The sequence below is a fragment of the Elgaria multicarinata genome, chromosome 1 (genome assembly GCF_023053635.1).
Source record: "Elgaria multicarinata webbii isolate HBS135686 ecotype San Diego chromosome 1, rElgMul1.1.pri, whole genome shotgun sequence".
NCBI classification, from domain to species: Eukaryota; Metazoa; Chordata; class Lepidosauria; order Squamata; family Anguidae; genus Elgaria; species Elgaria multicarinata.
The window spans coordinates 149,401,968-149,421,759 of NC_086171.1; the positions used below are offsets into that span (position 1 = coordinate 149,401,968).

Here is a 19,792-nt window from a genome sequence, read left to right on the forward strand (position 1 = left end):
TCCACTGGCAGCTGCCTATAGGTAGTAATATTGTTTTGTCCATAACCAGAGGGAACAATCAGACTAAGCCATTCTCCGACTATAAACCAGCCAAAGTAATTGGGTTTAATTTTAATTTTTGTAATAGCTTTAAATTAATAGAAGCAGCTGCTGCCACAGTGTGTGGGTGTCCTTTTCCAGCAGGCAAAGAATAAAAAGAGGAAAAGAGTAAACAATAGTATGTCTAGGACACAGAGGTTAATGCAAGAACTGAGCAATGTCTTTTTCTTATCAAAAACTCGCTTGGCCGTATCTAGCGCCCTGTCTCTTTTGTTTCTCTGTCTCTCTCCCTTCCACCCTTTTTAATTCCCAGATAAGATCTAAATCTGATTACGCTTCTGTATGTAAAGATGTCTTGTTGGTATTGAAGCATTGACTCGCCTTCTCCACTTGACTTGGGAACAGATTACCCCTGACAAAGTGTTAAGAGTGATAAGAATAGATTAACAGCCCCATGAGTCCCATTACAATTGTATTGAGGGTGTGTGTGCATGCACAGAGGAAATTTAGTTTTTGAAATAAAAGGTTGGGCCGTTTCTTGGAGTTAGGATTTATATATCTAAAGTCAGGATAGGTTCTCCTGTGGAAGATTAGAGATGGATGCGAATTTTGTTTGGTTTGAAATTAACAAAATCTGTGCATTTCTTCATAAATTTATTTTTTGCTATTTTAAATTTGTATTTCTGCACTGCTGCTGATTTTATCCTGATTGTGCTTTTATATTGTATTTTATATCATGTATTTATACTGTTTGTTTTATACTTTGAATGGTTTTAAGGAGCTTCGGCTATTGGGCAGTATAAAAATGCAAAAAATAAATAAATAAACAGGATGGAAAGAATTTGAGATTTAGAAATAAATTGAAGTTGGAAGAAAATGAAACTGACAGAATTGTCCATCCAGGCTGAGGGCTTTGAATGCTTAGCTCTTAAAAGTCTGGGTTTGAATCCCTGGGAATCTAATTAGATTTGCCCTCTTTCTTTTCTGATAAGCTCCTCCTCTTTAGGTACATCAAGGCAGCTGCATCAAGGCCTTCTCCATGCTAGGAATAGCTGTACCCATTGAATTTGGCTGCTGCAGATGAATGAGAATTTCCTTTTGGTTTATCTTAGATAAGAATTTACCAGAATCCACAAATTTCTTCATATATGAAATAGAAGAGACCAGGAGATCTAAACAAAATGTATGCAGGAGAAACTGAAATGGACAAATTTGTCTGTCCCTATGCAAGACATAGGATAGTGAAACCCTAGTACAAAAAATCCTAAATTTCAAATGTAACAATAATGAGTTCTATCCAATAACATCTGTCTGCTAGCAGAATGGATACTGTTGGTGGAGTGGAGCCTTCCTCCTTTCTATAGCCCAAATCAGCTCCAAGAAGTTAGTGGACCTCCAAAGCAGATTTGCTGTGGGGAACGGGGAGAGTGGCCAAGGGTAGGAGAGGGAGCGGAAGCCATGTTGTGCAAGCAGGCGCCCATTCATGTGACATGGGATGGAACCCAATAGCCAAACACATCCATAAGTCTATTTATTAAAACACGATAAACTAGGTGTTTGTTTTCCGATAGTGAACAGAATAGAATAAGAACCACCAAATTTACTCAAAGGAACACAGAAGCACTTACGATTTAGTTTACAGTAAAAGTGCTGTGGAGTATGGAACAAGTACCAAGCAAACGTCAATTAGCTTTTCCTAGGACTTTGCATTCTTATTTTGATGAATGCGCTTGGTTTGTTTCCCACCCACCCCCATCCTTTTGCCAATTTGGAAACCAAGTCCTTCAGTTTAGGCATCACACTGTTTAAGCTTCTGTTGCATGTTGAGATCTGGAAGCTACAATCTGTTTACCCACAACTATATAATCTTCTTGATTTGATAGCCAATGAGAGAGATCTGATAGCACACCAGAGTAAGGCTGGGTGATGGAAATATGTCAGGAACCTATTAACTTCCAGTGCTTTATGATGACAGTTGGTTGTAATTCCTTTATTAGGGGCAGTATGCCTCTTGATACCAGTTACTAGGGAGCACAAGCCAGAGGTTGCTCTTGGGTTCATGTCCTGCTGTGCATTTCTCATGTCACTGTGGAAGCAGAATGCTGGACTTCAGCCTGGTCCAGCACAGCTTTTCTTATGTTCTTAATTCCCAACCCCACCCTTCACTATGCAAAGTAGAGGACTATGGCCTTTGCTAGACCTACCTTAAAGTCTGGGATTGATGAGGGGAGATCCCGCAATGCAGCTATTGTGGGATCTCTCCCTAGGCTAGATGTGAGGTGTGACGAGGTAAGGTAAAGACCCGTTGCGCCCACCATTCCCCCCCCCCAACAAGGGCCAGCAGCGCAGGAGTGCTGCTGTGACGAATGGTAAGTTTTTGTTTTTAAAAAATACTTCCCTGATCCCCCAACCCTGCCCTCGATCTCCCGACCCTGCCCCCGGTGGGGAGCGCTGTGCCCCGTGCGCGGCTTCTCCCGACTACATGCGAGTAATTGCGTGGAGCCGGGAAAAGCTACGGAACGGGCTACATGCTCGCGGTCTCGGGCTCAGCCCGAGACAACGGGAAATACCAGGCCAAAAGTGGTGCCCATTATCCCAGGGCCAGAGAGGGTTGATCACTGCCTGAGCCCGGGATGCCCTGTGCGTCATCTGGATGCACAGGGGCGATCTCGGGTATCAGCCCAGGATAACCCCTTGTCTAGCTAAGGCCTATATTTCTCTGACCTTTTTTCTTTGTGGTCCATTTATGGTTTCTTTGTGGTCCATTTATGGTTCTATATCAGGACGTTCAGAAACAACACTACACTACATACACACATGGGAGAGGACTTTCTCTGTTGTGGCTCCCCAGCTCTGGAATGCCTTGGAGACTTGACTGGCACCGTGGCACCAAGTTAAGACATGGCTTTTTAACAAAGCCTTTAATGGCGAAATTCACCAAGGCTGCACAGTTTTAATTGTTTTTAATGCTTTTAAATTCTATAATGGTTTTAGCTTGATTAATGATTTGGTTTGTTTTTTTGCTGTTTATTGTTTTATACTGTTTGTATGTTTTTATTTATACCCCGCCCTGAGATTTCAGTGATATAGGGTGGGATACAAATGTTTTAATAAAAATAAATAAATAAATAAAACAAAGAGCAACAATAAAAAGTGAACCCCTTCATCCATTAGGGTTCAAGGGCCAGAGCAATGAGAAGGATGAACACTTTTTATTTCATCTCTAATTAACTGCATCACAGGCTCTTTATTATGTTTTGTCAGGAAGATTTCATTTTTGCTTTGCATGCTCCTTAACTGCTGTTAAATGGAAAACATGTCATTTTCCATAATGAGAAGCTTCTTTCCTCTATTTCATATTAGCAATGAAAGGCCAACACTGATCCTCTGCAGTTGCCTGGTTTCTCAGAACTATTACAGAAGGACACATTACTACTGCTATGTCTGTAAATCATATTATGTTTCCCTCACTATCATTGCCCAGCGGCAGCTAACTTCTGCTACAAGCATTAGATGGGACCTGTTTATTATATTGCTTAATTGAATAAGCTAGTGTCTGCAGGATGATAGCATGTTTTTTGCCAAATAGGATTGGAGAATTTGTTGTATTTGATTATAAGACTGTTGCGGAGCCTGTCCAGACAGATAAAGGTTGAAAGCCTGTACCCAGAGCCAGCCTTCCTATGGAATGGACATTTTACTCACCCTCCCAAGGTTGCTTTATAATCATATTGAATTTGGGTATAAGTGCAAAGATGGTATGCAGACCAAGGTTCTCTCATTCAAATTAAATTTTTGGAAGATGTGTTATTGGTTTGTCTCCCTGTAGTGGTTTTTCCTATTATTTCCAGAGCTCACATACCCATTGTACCTGCCTTATTTCTCAAGTCATTTTGTGATTTCCTTTTCTTTTTTTTATAATGACTTATTTATTAAAGTTTTGTTTTCATATAAGTTTTTTTTTTTCAAGTAAGGCATAGTTGCTATAAATAATTTTCTTAAAAGGGAAAAAAAATCAGAATTATTGAAGAGGGAAACATAGAAAGAAGGAGATTAAGGTAAAGAAGCATTTTCAAAGAACTAAATGGATCCTGATCCAAATTGTAGGCGTTGTGAGCATTGTAGCTTGGAAGGTGGGGGAGGATTACTTCTGCGGTCTTATTCAAATTTACTACTTGTAGTAAAAGTCTTTGAGAAACTGAGTATTGTGTCAGGGAAGAAAGACTTCCCATTCTCCATATATGTAAAATAAAATGGTAATTTTGTGAGACCAATTCTTCTAAGAAGTAACTATGTTGATAGTTTGCCACTTTGCCTTTAAGCTGGTCGAACATACCAAAGCTCTCTTGGATTGGATCCAGGCTTTGTTTTCCACAAGTGGAAGAGCTCAGTTTGCAGAAGGTCCCTCGGCCTGATTTTGGCGAATCCCCCACACGTGTCACAGCTCATCCCATTCGGCAGGAGCTCCTGATGCTCTGTATAGCATTTCATGGGGCCTGGAGGGGCTGCCATGGGAAAGAAGGGCAGGGAGTCTACATCTGCCAGCACAGTTAATCTGGCATAAATCTGGATCCAATCCCATGCTTGGATTATATGTTTCCAAATTATCTGGGGACCTGCTGTCATTTTTAGAGGTAACTGCTTTTTACGTAGTTTAATTGTGCACTTCAATGAAATTCTCTTCATTGAGACAAGTCTGAGATATATTGTGGGTCCATGGGGAATTTCTCTCATTTCTTTGTCACAGCTTTGAAAATATTAGATGGATTTTATTTATCAAATTCTTTTCGTGATGAGCGAAAGAAAAAGGGGCTTGATTCCTCCACCTTTATCAAGCTCGTATGATTAAACAGAGCCAATTCTTGTAACTGTTTTTCACATGATATAACCCTTCCTTGATGTTCTTTCATAAATTCTGTGTCATTTGCTATCATCCTTAATGACATATAGCAGCAAAATGAACATAACTTTGTGACAATGGCTGAGCTTGATATATTTGCCTACCTGCCTGACAGGTAGATAGCCTTGTGCTATTTGCATGGTTTCATGTGACTTCACTGCTGCATTTTAATTTTGTCTGTAGATTTTGACTGCTTCATTTGTCTTGTTTTATCTTTTAGGCAAAGGCTGCCACCCAAAAATGTGTATTATTACCGCTGCCCTGATCACAGAAAGAACTATGTAATGTCATTTGCTTTCTGCTTTGACCGAGAGGATGACATATATCAGTTTGCTTACTGCTACCCATATACTTACACTCGACTTCAGCACTATCTTGATAACTTGCAGAAAAGGAACATGGACTACTTCTGCAGAGAGCTTCTAGGACTGAGTGTGGTGAGTAATACGTACATTTCCTACTCAGAATGTTTCCTTATGAATGTCTGGCCCTAAATGGTGATACACAGTAGTAGCATGAATCATCCCAGCTTATGGACCCATGCTTGTATTTGTTTTGCTGCTCTCAGACATGGTATAGCTTCGCTGCACATGAGATATAGATAAATACAGGTTTAACTTCACAGAAACCAGCTTGATTGTGACATGGAGTACATGAGGAAAATTGCCATACAGTATGAATTTATTTCTCATATTACTTCTCATGTAAAAACTTGGTGGCATTGACTTTATTGACAGTCTCACTCTCACTATTCACCAGGATTTCGTTCAAAAGGTAATGTGTTTCTTCACAATGGGGTGTTATATATAATCCGCCATCTCTCCCCGCCTCTCTGTCTGCTAATAACTTTGCCTCTTTTTTCAATGCTAAAATCCAAACTATCCGCTCTGATCTGGCCAGCTCTGCTCCTCTTCCAGTTCCTGTTCCTCATCTGTCAGCTCCTCCTGCAAATTTCTCTGCGTTTTCTTCGGTCTCTGCGGATGAACTGTCTACAATACTGCGCTCTTCGAAGCCTTCCACTTGTTCTCGTGATCCGATTCCTTCTCGCGTCTTTATTAATCTTATTCCTGCTATCCTCCCTTCCTTGCTACATATTATTAATCTTTCTCTGTCCTCTGGTTCATTTCCTTCTGCTTTTAAACATGCTACAGTCTCTCCCATTCTCAAGAAACCTACTCTTGATAGGCTATCTCTATCTAACTACCGACCTGTCTCTTTGTTGCCGTTTGTTTCAAAGATCCTGGAGCGTGCGGTCTACTCTCGCTGTCTTGACTTTCTTTCTAGTAACTCTGCTTTGGATCCATTTCAATCTGGATTCCGTCCTCTGCATTCCACCGAAACAGCCCTTACTAAGATCACCAATGATCTCCTTACTGCCAAGTCTAAAGGCCATTATTCCGTTCTTATTCTCCTTGATCTAACTGCAGCCTTTGACACGGTTGATCATGATCTTCTCTTAGATTCCCTTCATGACCTTGGATTTTGTGGCTCTGTCTATAACTGGTTTGCCTCCTATCTAGCGGGTCGCTCTTTCAGCGTGTTGGCTAATGGCAGCTCGTCTTCCTCCTTTCCCCTTTCAGTAGGGGTTCCGCAAGGCTCGGTGCTTGGCCCGTTGTTGTTTTCCTTATACATGTTGCCCTTGGGCAAGCTTATTCAATCTCATGGCCTCCAATATCATCTGTACGCCGATGATACACAACTATATCTGTCATCTCCGGAACTTTCTCCTGATGTTCACGATCGTATCTCGGCATGTCTTTCAGATATCTCAGCTTGGCTGCTTCATCGTCGCTTGAAGCTTAACATGGCAAAGACTGAATTGCTTGTTTTTCCTCCTAAACCTTCTCCTCATCTCTCATTCTCTCTTACTGTCAATGATGTTACGCTTACTCCGGTCAAGGAAGCTCGTAGCCTTGGCTTTATCTTCGACTCCTCGCTCTCCTTTATTCCTCATATTGAGGCAGTAGCTAAATCTTGTCGATTTTTCCTGTATAATATTGCCAGGATTCGATCATTTTTGTCTGTCTCTTCTGCCAAGATGCTTGTTCATGCACTGGTTATTTCACGGTTGGACTACTGCAACCTTCTTCTCTCTGGCCTTCCTTCTTCTCACATCAGTCCGTTGGTTTCTGTTCACCACTCTGCCGCAAAGATCATCTTCTTGGCTCGCCGCTCCAACCATGTTACTCCGCTTCTGAAATCTCTTCATTGGCTTCCAATTCACTTCAGAATCCAATATAAACTTCTCCTGTTAACCTTCAAAGCTTTTCACGGTCTAGCTCCTTCCTATCTCTCCTCTCTCATCTCACACTATTGCCCCGCTCGTGCTCTTCGCTCCTCTGATGCCATGTTTCTCGCCTGCCAAAGGGCCTCTACTTCCCTTGCTCGGCTTCGTCCATTTTCGTCTGCTGCCCCTTACGCCTGGAACGCTCTTCCAGAACATTTGAGAACTACAAGTTCAACCACAGCTTTTAAAGCTCAACTAAAAACTTTTCTTTTTCCTAAAGCTTTTAAAACTTGATGTTGTGCAGACTTCTACTGTTACTTTCTACTGTTAGTTTTTCCCTACCCTGTGCCTGCTTACCCTACCCTGTACCTGTTTGCATTCTCTTCCCCTCCTTATTGTTTTACTATGATTTTATTAGATTGTAACCCTATGCGGCAGGGTCTTGCTATTTACTGTTCTACTCTGTACAGCACCATGTACATTGATGGTGCTATATAAATAAATAATAATAATAATAATAATAATAATAATAATATTTTGTATGAGCCTGTGTAAAACATGTACACATATTGACTCCTCCATTTATACCTGCAGTTGTTGTACAGGTCGCTATTAATCAAAATCGTTTAGGCTTGTCTCTGCTCAATTACTTGGCCCTGGCAAAACTGAAGCCTAGTAACAAAAAGCATGGCTTTCACTAGCATTAGTAGTCAGTAAGATCAAACACTGGTCAATGGCCAAGACTGGGTTAGGACTATTCTACGAGAGCATGTCTCAGGGTTCTGTGGAGAAGACTGTGGAGGCAAGTTCTCACTTCACATTGAACCATCAAAGGAAGGAGGGGCAGTGACAGGAACATCGACATCACCCATAAGGTCTCCTGCCCTGTCTGCCCCTTTTCCATGACAAAATGGTACATTTCTGACCAAGAATCAATACAGTACATCACCTTTAAAACTGATAGGTTGACATTCAACATAGTCTTGAACTCCTGTCCAAGAAGTTATAGGTAATCCATGCATACATTTTAGACTTTATGCCACTGAATTATCAACCTGTCTCATTGAGCAGCATCCTATGGGGGGGGGGAATCGTGTTTCCTTACCGTCGCTTCTCCACCTCTGCTTCTGTCCCTCATTGCTTCCTCATTCTTCCCGGAGGAGAAAGACGAAGTAAACAAAGACCATATGGCCCATTCAGTTTTAATTGCACCACATTTCCTGCACAGAGCAGGAGATCGCGGCACATTCCGTTGCTTTTTTTTTTTTTTTTAAGTTGGATTAAAAAAGCGTCTGTTTTGCTATGGGAAAAAGTGTGGAAGTTGCTGGAAGTACATGAGAGGTCATCATTGTCATCTAAAGGACATGCGCACATCCGTAAGTGGGCAGTAGCAAGCGTGCGATAAAACGCTCATCTGATGAACCTCATTGATTACTAAACGTGTGAATAAAGGACAGTATTTTTGAAGTTATCAGAATCTTACCCAAAGAGGAATTAAGAAAGCAGAATACCACTGTAACACCTTATTCCATGAATTCCAAAACACTCTACTGTCCATCTGAGATTCAGAAATACTCTAATTTAGAAGAACCATGAATTAAAAGGTGGTTAGGAAAACAAATTGAAAGCAAAACGCTATGAAGGTGGAAGGACAGAATTAAAATACAGTATGCTGATATTGATATAGGTTAAATGTCTCTCTCTGAGGGCTCAGCTATTTGTAACTTTTGTAAATGCATCCCCCCGCCCCTATCTTTTCTTTTGAACAGATAGGGGTCCAAACTGCTCATCTTGGCTTGGCATTAAAAATATTGACGAACCTTCTTAGAAAGAAATAGAAAATCATTCTATTTTTTTCAACATTGATACATCTGTTATTTTGAAATAATGTCTATACTGTACTTTTAGGTGTATGTAATATCTATAATTCTGTAGACTAAAAATTATGTGTATTCAAAATAGGGTATTGGAGTTTCCTAAATTATCATTCTAAACATTCACTAAAATAACTGCTTGCGCTCACCCAATAGTCTAGTACTAGATTAGTGGAATTCGTTATTTTTGTTCTTTGAGCAATCTCCCCTACTTCCATTATCACAAACTTAATTTGAAACTAGCCTCTGTCCTCAGCAGTTTGCGGTATGACATGCAGGGCTACTGCTTGAGAAGAATAAGTTGTATGGACTCACATTGTGGACTCACATAATTAATTTCATGGTTCTTTGGGTCCTGGCTGATATATCTGTTTTCTGTTTGTTTTTGTTTTGGTAACATGCATATTGTGTGATGGAGCATTTGTAACAAGACTACTTGGAGGTGGTGTGTGTGTTGGTCACACAGTAGACTGGTACACAACTGTTGAATTTATCAAATCTTTGCAAATAATATAATAATCATAAAATCTTCCTAGGATCCACATGACATTTTTTCTAGCTTACTCTGCAAATTTGACTAAAATATTTTACCGTGTTTAGTTGCTCATATTGGTTTTAAGGGGTTGAGGGAAAGTTGTTGTGTTTCCCCCCCCCCCCCACTCTTTTGGCTATTTTGAACAACTGAAATTACTAGCACTTGAGAAAATTCGTTGACATCTAAGTTGACTTTTGAAAGCAGATGCTTTCTGTTGGGTAATAGAGTAAACATATAAAGGAGCCAGGCTAAGGTTATTGCATCCAGAGACTGGTGAGTCACTCATCATACTGTATTAGTAGGTTAAAGCTAATTACATTTACTTTTTTGTCCTCTGAAAAGTTCCACAATTAAACCCATAAATACTTCCTGAAATTCTTTGAAAATTAACAATGAAGCAACAGTACAGGACATACAATTGCCATTAGATTACTAAAGTGCACAATGGTTGCAGAGCCAAATGGCACAGATCCTTATTGTTTAGCATAAAGATAAACAGATCTGAATTTACTTTTTATCTTTCTGATAATATTCTTCAGAGAGCTCTCGAGCGAGCATTAAAAATGTGCCAAATGATCTTGAAAATAAGCTGTCCTACAAGCTTCATTGGATATCATTTTTACTGGCATGCAGATTTTGCCTATACTGGCTTTAGAAAATGCTAGATATGTATGCCCTGGGTGACAATGGAAGGCATTTTAAAAAACCTGTACTTAATCCTACTTTGAATAATTACATGTGGTATATGAAAATAAATGCATATCCTTTAGTTAATTGAGCAAAGAAAACTAACCAGTCTTTAGCTGGTCACTAGCCTTAATAAATTCACACAGGGCTCGATACTTAGTCATTCTAGACTCGTTGAAATCAATGTTACTTAAGATAATCATGACTAACTTAAGTCTCATTGATCTCAATGGGTTTACTCATCCGTATGACTAAGTTTACTTTTAGGCAAGCATAGTAATGTGCATTGTGTGTGGCCCTGACCCACAGGGCCTCATATGGAAAAAATGGGTTAGGCAAAAGCTGCTGTTCACAAATGTTTCTGCAGTTGATGGGGTTCATAATTCAGGGTTGTATGATCACCTATTGGGTTGGGTTGGGCTGGGTTTCAGCAGGACAATTAGTGGAAATTCTGTATTAAAGCTAAAAGTATACCAAATTATTGTCTTAGGGCAATCAAAATTCCTGTGGATTAAGGTAGGCATGATCAAGTGATTTCAAGCTCCATCCGACGAACGTTTTATTGCACGCTCGTTACTGGGTACTTGCGGAGTTTGCTCAGGTCCCTCACATGACATCGTCTGCCTCCTGCACGCCTTCTGCCCCTTCTGGCCTTCCTTGCGTGACAAAAAACCCACTCATTACGTCCAATTTTTTTTAAACTCGGAATCGCTGCTCTCTCCTGCTGCGTGCAGGAGAAGCAGCCCCATTAGAACAGTGGACTCAACAGTGGACTCAGTTACTTCCTCTTTTCATTCCTCAGTGAAAAGAGGAAGTAACTGAGGAATGAAAACACAAGCGGAGAAGCAAAGGTAGGGAACATGTTAACCCCCCCCCCCTGGTGTGATGGAGCTTTTCATTGAAACGTTGTTGTTGTTGTTGTTGTTTTGGGGCTACTTAATTACAACATATTGCAATGTTAATGTTGCCAGAGAAGTTGCAATATGGGGGCAGCTAAGCAAAGTAGTAATGAACAAGGCTGGCATCAAGAGTAGGCATAGTTGGGCACCAGCTGAAGGCCCACATGCAACAGAGCCCAATGACAAGAGTTCCCTGTATTTGCTCCTCTTTTTCACCATTGCAACCTATTTATTTACCTCTCTCTCTTGTTCTGGCCCAGACAACTGAGGTGGTGAGAAGGAGAAGCAGTAGATGTCATTGCGTATTTGATGCCTGGCTCTCTGCCTGGCAGGAAAGAGGGTGAGGAGCAATAGCAGCAGATGATAATGGTGATGAGAAGGTAGAGTCACTGAGATAAGTGCCCCATTTCGGGTGTCTTGCCCAAGAGCCCTCAGCAACCTGGAGCCAAAAGTGTTAATGAGACAACAAAAAGTAGTTCTCAATGTAACTTATTGTATAGTCAGCAAAGTATCATCATTTTTTCTTCTTCATTCTTCTATTTGGCCCTTTCATGGGTTTCTTCTTGTTAATAAGAAGCTTTGGCTTTGGTTGGTGTGATGGGCTTTCTGCTGCAGTAATAATTTTCTAGTAGAAAAAATAGGGAGTAAGGATACCAACTCTGAGGGCTGTTGACAGCCGCATCCCTCGAAGATAATCCACCTACAGTTAATTCTGCTGTAAAACAAGAATGGCAGTAGATGACCTCTTAAATCCTTTCACTCAGGTAATTTTGTGATTGTGACATATCTGACTTATTTTAAGATCATGCTATTATACATTCTATGTCTTGTGCTTTCTGTTGAAGTGAATATAGAAACACATACATATAGTAGCTTGTGCAGTGTAGCATCTGTGGGGCTATGTGGGGACCAGGTTATTCTCCTCTCATTCCTAATCAACAAAGTGAACATAAAATCATGTTATAATAATGGGGGTTGGAGAATACATTTTAAAATGTTGTGATCAAGTAATTTGATTTAATTTGAGTTTGATTTAATTTGGCTTTGCCCCAGATAGTTGTTTTTATTTTTTATTTTTTATTTTATTTGTGTGTGTGTTTGTGTGATATATTTATATACTGCCCTATGACAACAAGTTCTCAGTATGGCTCATGCAGTAACAAGATAAAAACAGATTAAAAATAAATGTAACAATAAAAATCTAAAATTCCTGGGAGAAGAAAAATGCCTTCACCTGCTGCCAAAAACATAATAATGGAAGCTTCCTGGAGGAGAATGTTCCATAAATGGGGGTTCCACTCTCTCTTGTAGCCACCTAACTTCATTTGGTGTGAGCACCCAAATGAAGGACTCCAAAGATGACCTAAGGATCTGGTCAGGTACATCTAGGAGGAGACGTTAATTTACTTTGAGTGGAAATGAGTACAGCTGACATAGCACTGGCATCACATGATTGTATTGATGACAGTCTCCAGGCTTTCGCTATCTAGATAGGTTCACAACTAGTATATCAGCCAGGCTCAGCTGATGAAAGGCACTCATAGCCCCAAACTCCACATGTGACCCAAGTGACAATGATGGATCTATGAACAAACCAAACTGTGCTAACCCTAACCCTTCATGTGATCCTTCCTAGGTTTCACCACACCTGATCCTACCTAGGTTTTTTGATATTGAGTAGTTTATTTATATTTTCCTGCTAACATTAACAGATATTTTCTCTAGCCATGAAAACTGGGCTCTTATTTTATGTGCATGAAGAATGTCTAGCATGATCCCATGAGATAAGACTTCAGAATGTCATGGGTGATTGAAGATGTAACAGAATTACAAGAACAGTCTCATGTTGTTTTCGGGTGGTTGTCTGATGCCAAGCCACCACAAAACCAAGGCTCTGTGATGACCTCTCCTTTCTCCCAATAGGCTCTGTTGCATAGACCTCATAGAGAAGAAATGGTATATTATTGATACCACAAAAATCATTTGGGGGTTGGTGACTGCTAATTCCCAGTGCTATGAAACATCAAAACCATGTCTATGAAAAAATAATACTGCACTAGTCTGTTCCCAAAAGCCTGGGTTATTTTATATATGAAAATAAATTCTATAGGGACTGTTCTATTTGTTTGACTATGGTATACAATACAGCAGTTTTGTTGACTACAATCTACAGTGGCTTGGACTTATTTCTCACTGAAATCAATGGGACATAAAGTCATGACTTGGGATCTAAGTTCACAAATTTAACCTGGATCCAAGCCAATATGTTTTGAAAGACATATTTGATCAACCCAAACATTTTGACTCGAGCTTTGTACATGATCCCCTACCCTCCGCACCCAGTCCAGTCTTTTTCATTCTGAGTGCATTGAAAAAAGGCATATAACTGGTTGAAGTTTCAGACTCAAGAAAGTTTGATCTTAATGGCTCTGTAGGGATGACAAAGCAGAATCAACTGCAGATTGTTATGACCCATTTTATGACAGGAAAACCTGCTGGAGGGAATAATGATCAATGGACTGTGTGTTATGTTGTTTACTGTCAATCTATACAAGCCTATTTTGTATAACCCTATTAAAACAACCGTCTGTGATGCCGTTTCTACATTACTTTAAGATAGTTAACTACATCTTTCTGTCACTTACTATTTGCTTGACTGTACTCAAGGACAGACAAATGATACCAGATTGGTAAAGAAAAGAATAAGCAATTCAATGTGCTGACACCTTTTTATCTGTCTCTTTCAGAATTTTGATACCTTTCTTTTTCTGTGAAACATTACGCAATAATAGTTGCTACCATCATAATTAGAAATATAAGCGTCACTGCAAAATTGTGTTAATTCTAATAACATTAAGAATGGACCGCCACTGTATCCAGCAGGACTGTGATACTCTGGAATTAGGGACAGCTTTTATAAACAGTCTTAAAATACAGGACATCTGACAAATGAGGGTTGAGTAAGTTCAGCTTGCGTTAGTCAGATGTCCTCGGAAAGTAATATCAGCAAGTAAACAGGTTTTATCAGTTGCATTTGTATATGGATTATTTGCAATGGATTATAGAATCTGGATTAGTGATAGGCATGGCATTTGAAATATGAACTCCACCCTGTTTGAAAAGCTTTATTCTAATATGAGGAAAGCTCAGGCCCTGCGATTTTGGGCTTGGGCTTGATTTGTCTCCAAATGGGTTCATATCCCAATCTGATCACTGCCTGTCAGCCTTTCATCCTTTGTCATTCCCACTTTTTCTTATCTCTATTCCTCCCCCACCCCTCTTCTACAAACTTAACTGGAAGCAGCCATGAGAGCTGCTGCATCAAATTGAGCTGTGCTTTTACAGGCATAAGACCTTTTGCACTGGAGCTTATTCCTGAATACACTTGCTTAGAATTGAGCTGTGTTTGAAATGCTTGGTGGAAAATGAACAAACTAGTAGGAATTACAACTCTCTTCGGCCCTACTCCATGTCTTTACCCTGACGATTGCTGGAATGCACCCCTTAAGACCTTTCCCAAATTGGACTTCTGAGGCTGGCTGTGCTGAAAAAGATTTGTCTCCCCTGGTTTTGGGGTTCACAGGGGTGGGATGATGATCAGTGGCTGGTGAAGGGTGATCGACAAATCACAGGCAAAGCAATTGGATTTGAAAAGACTTGAGGGTTGTTTCAACTGCCCACAAAGAAACACCAAAATGAGCCAATAGACATTTGCACATCACTAATCTGGATCCTAGTGCATATATTGGTATGGCAGTTGGGTTTGCTCCCGAAGGACTGCCTTAAAAGATTAGATTAAATACATGGAAGGAAGTTTCGATTATTTGTTCAGCTTGGTACTAATTTAATTAGTAAAGAAAGCCAACACCAGTGAAATCTGCAATTTTACTCAATCTGTCACTATTCAAAAGACCAGGGAGACAATCCTTTTGGTATGATTTTAACACTACCTGTTTAATTTCAACAGTAACATTCTGTGTAATCTAAATATTTCCTGTCTAGGAGTCAGGTTAATAAAATCTGAGAACCTTCTAGTTTAAGAAAGAGAGGGGGGTTATCTTTGGGTTGTTCTTTCCTGGGAATGCTTTTCTTTCAAAATTCAACCTATCTCCAGAGTTGTCTTGTGCTGAACCTCCAGTCATTCAGCACAGAGCAGAGTCTGACTTAGTTTTAGTTGCCCTCTTCCTCAAAGTATCATAATAGCATAAGGTCTGTTAAAGTGAATGGAACTCCACTGCTTTAAAGATCATACTTTAATTAGAAGGAGCAGACTTGTAAACCACGCATACACAGATGAAATCATTGGCCAGACCTAGACTACAAGTACCCATAATACTGATGTTACACAGAAGTCATTCTTTTTTTTCTATGAAAATTATAAATCTTTTTTATTTGTATGAAAACTGTGACTCTCAGGATTTCCCTAGCTGATGATTGGGAGGAAATACCCCTGTAAGACAAGACTTGACTTAAACATTTCACAAAAATGAAAATAGTGTGGACAGGATTTTCATAAAGCAAAATTCCCTTGTTTTAAAAAGGGCATTTATTTTTATGTCTTCCTCATTTCATTTCTCAGGTTCACATTTTACAAAGCGAGCAATAAAATATTAGTTGCTAAAAATATCCTAAAGATTGTTTTATAGCTTAGTATAAATGTCTACTTGACCTCGATTTCCTGTATTTAAGTGGATTATACTAGTGCCTTAATATACACTGAGCATTTTAAAAAGGAAAACTGTTTTTGAAGCTACAGTTCCACAGAGTCGAGGATGATATTTACTGTCTAATCCTATGCATGTCTACTCAGAGGTAAGACCATTGCCTCTGCTGAAAAATATTAGACAGTGGTACAAGCTGTATAGCTTTCCATAATCTCCCAATTGATGCTCATGAAGTATCTTATAAGCTTTTATGAGCTCAGGGCCAAGCAGGTCCATTTCGTGAGAGTGGGCTGAAGCGGCAGCGGGGCAAGTGCTCGTCATGTTCGCCCATCCCTGCTGATATGTAGGTGATGCGATGTGCATGACACAGCATGCCAAAACAAAACAAATGACTAATGATAGCACATCCATTTTATAGACTTAAAGTTCTTTTTTTAAAAAAAAACTTATGTATAGATTTTTAAAATGTGAAGACTTTCAGCATAAACACCAGCTTCAGTTACAAATAAGGGTATGTATGCTACAATACCATTCATAAACTGAGCCAGAATCAGTTAGGAACAAGCCAAGTTTCAATGGGGAAACAAATGGAATGGATCCAAAGATCCCATGGGATAGGGTGACCATATTTGGGAAACCAAAAAAGAGGACACCTAGTGTGTGTGTGGTGAAGCAGCTTTCTGAGTCCTGCAGAAAGTACGTTATTCCCCCGCCACCTTAAAGAACCCGATTGGAGTGGAGGAGGGGAAAGGATTTCATTCTGCACCACCACCATCCACTCCAATTGGGGCCTTTTCTATAATGTCCAGGAATGACCCACTTTCCCCTTTAAGACCTCAATTGGAGCTCGGGGTGGGGGAATGATGTGCCTCAAGAAAGCATGTCATTCCCTCCTGCCATGCTAATGGCAGCCTTAAAAGGGAAGGTGTGTCATTCCAGGACATTATTGAAAATTATAGAAAATCCCCCCTGACACCATGGAAAGAACAAAAACCAGGACAAATCCGGGGAAATCCTGACAGTTGGTCACCCTACCATGGGAGGGAAAGGCACCGGCTCCCAGCACCTGCTAACAAACGCAGGGAGGTGCTTTTCGCTGACCCCCCCCAAAATCCACTGTGTTCCCAGAAAATCTGCTTCCAGGGTGTTGGGGACCCCCTCTGTATAAGAGGTCACATGGCAGGGAGCTGTAGGGGGGGAAGAGGAATCAGAAAAAATACCACACCCCTTCCGTTAGTGAGAGCTTCTGCTGGACTGAAGGCCTTTCTCTGAGGGCACAATTGGATCGAACCCATAGCTGCAATCCTAAACATACTGAGCTATTGAGTAGGTCCCATTGTATTTACCCAGACTTACTTCCAGCTAAACATGCACAGAAGTGCTATATGTCCTGATCTGACATATGCTGAAGCACTCACTCACCAGACTTGCTAAATCTCAAAGACTGAGTAAACTCATGCTGATTTCACTGTGTGAAATATTATGCTCTGAATCATCCCTAAAGGTTTGTGTCACTCATCTGGCAGCATCCTTTGAAAACTGGCCTGTTCCCGTGTGACCTCGTTACATCACTGTCTGTCTCTCATGTCCACTGCCACAATGCAGACCTAAAGTGGCAAATCACCAGAAGTGGTGTTTGGCCTACATATCATTATCTACAGACGCAAATGAATGAAACAAATACATTTTATTTCTAAAATGATCTTACCACTCATGTATTTTCCTGGCATTTTTTTAATCTTTAGATTTTAAAGATACAGTTAACCATCAGCAGGATAAATGCTCTGTGTGAGTCTTCTGTTCCTGAAAGCTCCCTGATCTCAGGCCTTAGCTAGACCTAAGGTTTATCCCGGGGTCCTGCCTGCTCCCGGGATATCCTGTGTGTCATTTACATGAACAGGGAGGACCCTGGGACAATCCCGGGATAAACCTTAGGTCTAGCTAAGGCCTCAGCCTTCCTACATAGCTTTAAAGAATCAACTCTATATTGCTCTGTAGTTAGTACTACACAATACAATGTATTCAAATACACTTTCTACTAGAGATGTCATCGAAATTTGTAATTCCCTGATCCAGAATATGAATAAACTAAGCACGTAAATCCTTTGTAGGATTACAGATTGGGTTGCATTGTCCTCAAAAGTTCATCTACAGCTCAGAACATAAAATGAGCAATTAATTTCATATCCTGGTTACTTGCTGAACACTTGAATGCCTTTGAAGTTAGTTCTAGTGTCTAACTGGAGTGCAGATATGTATGGTTAGTCTAATTAATTAGTCTACATGAGCAACTTTCCGTGACATTATTACTATAGCATTATTTTATATATTTATTTCTCACATTTGTACTTGCCTAAACAGTTCATACATTTATGAGGCTAACCCTTAATTAGCTATAACCCTCCCCCCCAACTCACCTAAGAATCCACTTGGGGTTTCTGAGTGTTCTTCTCTGAAAGGAGTGTTCCATTCTGTGTTTGTGTGCAACCACCCTTTCTGGCTTACCTTTGTGAAAGAGCAAGGTTTGCAAATAGTTGCATGCCTCTCTAACTGAAAACTGTGCACCTGAGCATGTACAGAAGTGTAATTTCCTCCTGGGATCATGGGGTTTGTGGTTTCTTTACTGATAACACTGCAAATCCAAATATCCTGGCAGGAAATGCTGCATTCAGAAGTGTAATTTTCAGCTGAGGGCTATACAGACCCCTGTCTATTAGTCTCCCTGCCACTAATTTCCCTAACCCTAACCCTTCCCTTAGTGAAGGTTGTTTTGCTGGAAAAGGAGTTCTGTGATAAGGGAGACCTAGTAGCAAAAGGAGTGGTGGCTAATTTCATTTTAAGTCAACCCCACACTTAGATGAGGCTGCAGTCATCTCAACTTGGGCCAAGGGGTTTTGTATTTTAGCCCCTCAGCTTTAACTTTGTCATCGGCTATCACATATTATCTTTACCATAGTCCTGTTATGTCAGTTAGGTTGCATGTAAGTAAGTTGACAAAGGGCTCATCTACACCAAGCAAGATATTCCACTATGACAGTGGTATGAAAGGGATATATAAAAGGCAGGAGCCACACTACTGCTTTATAGTGGTATTGAAGTGCACTGACAACTGTTGAGGCCCATTGACGGATACCATATACCACTTTCATAAGGCTTTCATAGTGTTATATCCTGCTTGGTGTAGTTGTGTCATGGACCCCAACAGTTGTCAGTGCACTTCAGTACCACTATAAAGCAGTAGTGTAGATCCTGCAGTGCACTTCAATGCCTCTATAAAGCAGTAGTGTGGCTCCTGCCTTTTATATACTGCTTTCATACCTCTTTCATAGTGGAATATCCTGCTTGGTGTAGATGAGCCCAAAGATACCTGGTGAGTGCACTGGGTTATTTCCACTGAAGTGTCACTCGAAATTTATTCTTGCATTCATGTAAGAGCTTCGGCCATTGGGCGGTATAAAAATTTAATAAATAAATGTAAGTGCGCACAGAATTCATTTCACAGGAGTTACACAAATACTGCAGTTAGAATATATCCATTTGTATCAACAAGCATGTGTGGGACTTCAGTCTAAATAATATCCCAGTGAAGAACATTCCATTTCCTCTTTTCCCCCTTTTCCAATGCCAGGATGCCTGAATGCTCAAGTGACTGAATAAGTCCTAAATATTTAATGCATGAAGTTACATTAACTGAGTCTTTGATCTGAAACTTCTTAAAAAAATATCTTAAAAGCACTTCAAAAACTAGTTAGTATTTCATTACAGCCACTTAAAATAGATTTATTTTAGAAAAACTTCCTGTCAGAAAACAGGGAACTGTGATGAATAACCTACAGCCTTTTGACCAGAGTGCCACCTAATTCTAATTCCTTGGTGTCTCAGTAGGTCAATCACCATAGGTAGATGGGGGGAAATCCCCATGCATCACCCGTGACATCCTGTCCTATGTACGCAGGATGTCTTTGCT

The 19,792-nt window shown here is 40.2% G+C and overlaps 1 protein-coding gene across 1 annotated transcript in view; it reads left to right on the forward strand.

Moving 5' to 3' along the window:
- Positions 1-19,792, forward strand: part of AGBL4 (AGBL carboxypeptidase 4) — a 957,560-nt gene that overhangs the window by 319,030 nt on the left and 618,738 nt on the right. Inside the window, exon 5 of the mRNA XM_063136171.1 lies at positions 5,160-5,376. Within this exon, the coding sequence (XP_062992241.1) occupies positions 5,160-5,376 (217 nt within the window). The remainder of the gene's footprint in view (positions 1-5,159; positions 5,377-19,792) is intronic.